The sequence below is a fragment of the Monoraphidium neglectum genome, assembly GCF_000611645.1.
Source record: "Monoraphidium neglectum strain SAG 48.87 unplaced genomic scaffold scaffold04848, whole genome shotgun sequence".
Lineage (NCBI taxonomy): Eukaryota > Viridiplantae > Chlorophyta > Chlorophyceae > Sphaeropleales > Selenastraceae > Monoraphidium > Monoraphidium neglectum.
Window position 1 is genome coordinate 836 of NW_014008782.1, and position 3052 is coordinate 3887.

The 3052-nt window shown below is 69.5% G+C and overlaps 1 protein-coding gene across 1 annotated transcript; it reads left to right on the forward strand.

The window, feature by feature from the left end:
* Window positions 1–208: 208 nt before the first annotated feature.
* MNEG_14883 (hypothetical protein) lies at window positions 209–2567 on the forward strand (the record flags this gene model as incomplete). Its single annotated transcript, XM_014036646.1, has 7 exons — window positions 209–308; window positions 702–800; window positions 1121–1213; window positions 1505–1597; window positions 1838–1959; window positions 2224–2442; window positions 2547–2567. The coding sequence occupies 7 exons, from the start codon at window positions 209–211 to the stop codon at window positions 2565–2567; spliced, it is 747 nt and encodes a 248-aa protein (XP_013892100.1).
* Window positions 2568–3052: the final 485 nt, after the last annotated feature.

The following is a 3052-nucleotide window of genomic DNA, read 5'->3' on the forward strand; positions in this document are numbered from 1 at the left end:
CTCCCAACAGCAGCACGCCGCGCGGCGTGCGCGTCCCACGTGGCGCGACCCACAACTTTCAATCGGCCCACGGCGCCTCGCGTCGCCTCGGCGCACTCACAGCCAACAGTCCCCAGCTCACCGCGCCGCCCGCGGCGCACGCGGCGCGCCGCAACCCTGATCCCACGGCCCGGCGCGCGCGGCGTGGGGCCGGCGTGCTGTGGCGGCGATGCTTCGGGCGCCGCTGATAGGATTTGATGCCTACCGCCAGCGCGAGCGGGAGGTCAGGGATGCGGCCACGACGCCCTCGGGCGTCCTGCTGGAGTATGGTGCGCAGCCGATGGAAATCGCGCGCGCGCACATGCGTGTGCATGCGTGCCCATGTGCGCGGTTGTCGCTGGGTGCAGCGTGCCTCGGGCTGGGCATGGGCCGTCGCAACGGCTGGGGTTGCAGATGTGGATGGCGTCGCTTCCTGCTGTATTAAGGCCGGCGTCCTGCTGCGCTGCAAGTCGGTAACGCACGACGCGCCGCGCAACACCGCGGCGTTTCTCTGAAGCCTCTCCGCATCCCTATCAGCAACTTGGGCGCCGCATCGTATTGCCCCTCGCCCTCTTCCGCGAGCGTTGCACGGCTGGTACGAGCCCTTGCACACATACGCGCACATCTCAAATCCCAAAACCCAGAACCTCTATAACTGCATCGCTCCCTGCGCAAATATGCAGAGACTCTGGCTCTGCGCGTGGACCCCCCAAACATCAGCATCGACAATGAAAGCTTCTCTGACTGCACGCGCCTCACCATTGACAGCGCCAACCGGCCCGGTGCGCGCGGAGCTGTGCGTTTGGGCGGCGCAGCCGGGTGGGCGCGTTGCATGAAAGGCATGCCACAGACGCGTCGGCTGGGCGGTTTGGTGGGCATACGGGCGTTGACGGTCGCCACAGGGTAGGCAGAGGCAAGGGACGTTACGCAGCACGGACAGGTTTCTTCCGAGCCCAAGACGCGAGCAATCTTGCGGTGCACTTTGTCGGCGGCGGCTGGGTGCGCTTTGATCCCCGCAGCTCGCTCTGGCCAACGCTTGCGCTCGCGACCCACCCTCCATATGGCCCCTTGACCAACATGGGTCAACCTGTGGCTACCCCAGGCACCCTGGTGGAGGTGGTGCAGTGCCTGACAGAGCTCAGCCTGTCCATCCTCAGGGCGCGGATTTCCAGCGATGGAGGGTGGTTCATCAATGGTGCGTGCCAAGGGCGGCGCCGCCTGGGTCGCGGCGGGCAGACGTGACGAGGCGGCGCGCAGCGCTAGATGCGAATGCGGCGGCGGCTGCGGCGGGGGGCGCTGCTGTCTGCCGCGTACACTTTGGGACCTTCGAGGCCCGCGTTCGATCCCCGCCTGCCCCTTCGGCCGCGTCCTCCCTGGCGAACATTCTAGCTCCAGAGGGGACTTAGTATGCATCCCTACGCTCTGCCGGCCCGGCAGCCAGTCAACACCCCTGGCCCTGCGCGCCCACCCACACGCGCCCCCGCAGAGCTGCACATATGCGAGCCCCCCAGCGGGCGCGTGACCGACGAGCGAAAGCTGGCTGCCATCCGCCGCATGCTGAGCGTCTCAGAGGAGCAGGGTGCGGCCCTTTGGGCATTGCGGGTCCATCCGCCGCCCTCCTGACTGTCAGCAGTCACCACTGACGCGGCCTGGACCGATCACTACCGCGCTTGGTCAGTGGCTGCCTCACTGCAGCTTCCGCCGTGTCCGAGCGGACAGGCCCTGTTGGGCCGAAAGCGCCCTGCCAGCATGCTTGCCGCACGCCGCTCGCCACCTTTTGCTCTTGCCGCCACGCTTCAATCACTGCCGCCGCGCGCAGGGGATGGCTGCGGGCCGAGGCCGCAGCAGCCGGCGGCGCGCAGCGTGTTCCAAATGGTCGGGCCTGACGCGCGTGGCATCCTCGCCGATATCACGCAGCTGCTGATGCACAACGGCTGCGAGGTGCGCGGTGGCACTGGGCGCAGGTGCTGGGGGCGCTGGCATGGAGGCGCGCTGGCAGCGCCGGCAGCGGCGCGCGCTGCGGCTCTCAGCAAGGGTGCTCTGAGTCAGCCTCAGCAGGGCAGTGCGGCGCCGGTGGGGCGCATCCCTGCCTTCGAAATCTCCACCACCGTCGTCACCACACGCGGTCGCACTCTCAAATCGGCCCCAATCCATGCGCCTGCCTGTCGCCTGCCGCTTCCCAACAACTTCCTTTTCGCGCGCCAGGTGCGCTCCGCTGCCCTTTGGACTTTCAGATCTCGCGTCGCCTGCGTCATTGGCGCGACAGAGTCCGGCGGCCGCCCCGTCGCTGACTCACCGAAGCTCTCGCGCCTGCGGGCCATCCTAGAGGGCCTGCTCGCGCCCCCCGGCCGCGGCGAGTCGGCGGTGGTGGAGATTGAGCAGTCGGTGGTGGGAGCGGTGCACCATGAGCGGCGGCTGCACCAGGTGGGCGGGTCGCCCTCTGAGGCGCGGCGCTTCTGGAGGGCGCCGGAGCCGGATCGTGGTTCGGGACGGCGCGCACGCGCGCTTTGTCGGTCTTGGGGGCTCAGGCGTTTGGGTGGCTGCGATGACACGTGCACGCCCTGACGATTGCATGATCGACGCCGCCGAGCGACCGCCGCTGACGCCATCTTATGCTATATTCTAAACCCTGAACGCCCGCAGCTGATGCTCGCCGACGAGCACAAGGCGTGGCAGCAGCTCGCGCGCCTGCAGCGCCACCCCAGCCTGCCCTTCCCCGCGCGCGTCCTCAACGCCTCGGAGGCGGCTCGCTGGCACCAGCACACGCCGCAGCTGGCGCCGGCGCCGCAGCCGCAGCTGCAGGCCAGCCGCGGCTTGGTACCCGACGTGGCGGCCGTTGCAGGCGCGGTGGCGCGGGATCAGAACGAGCCGGAGCTTGGGGGCAGGGCGTCGCGGCTGCACCACAGAGAGGTGGAGGCGTTAGAGGAGGAAGAGCTGCGGCAGGAGCGGGACCAGGGCGCGCGCGAGGCGACGGTGGCGGCTGTGGCGGCGGCGGCGGCGGCCGCCGCCGCCGACGGGGCGAAGGGGCGGGGCG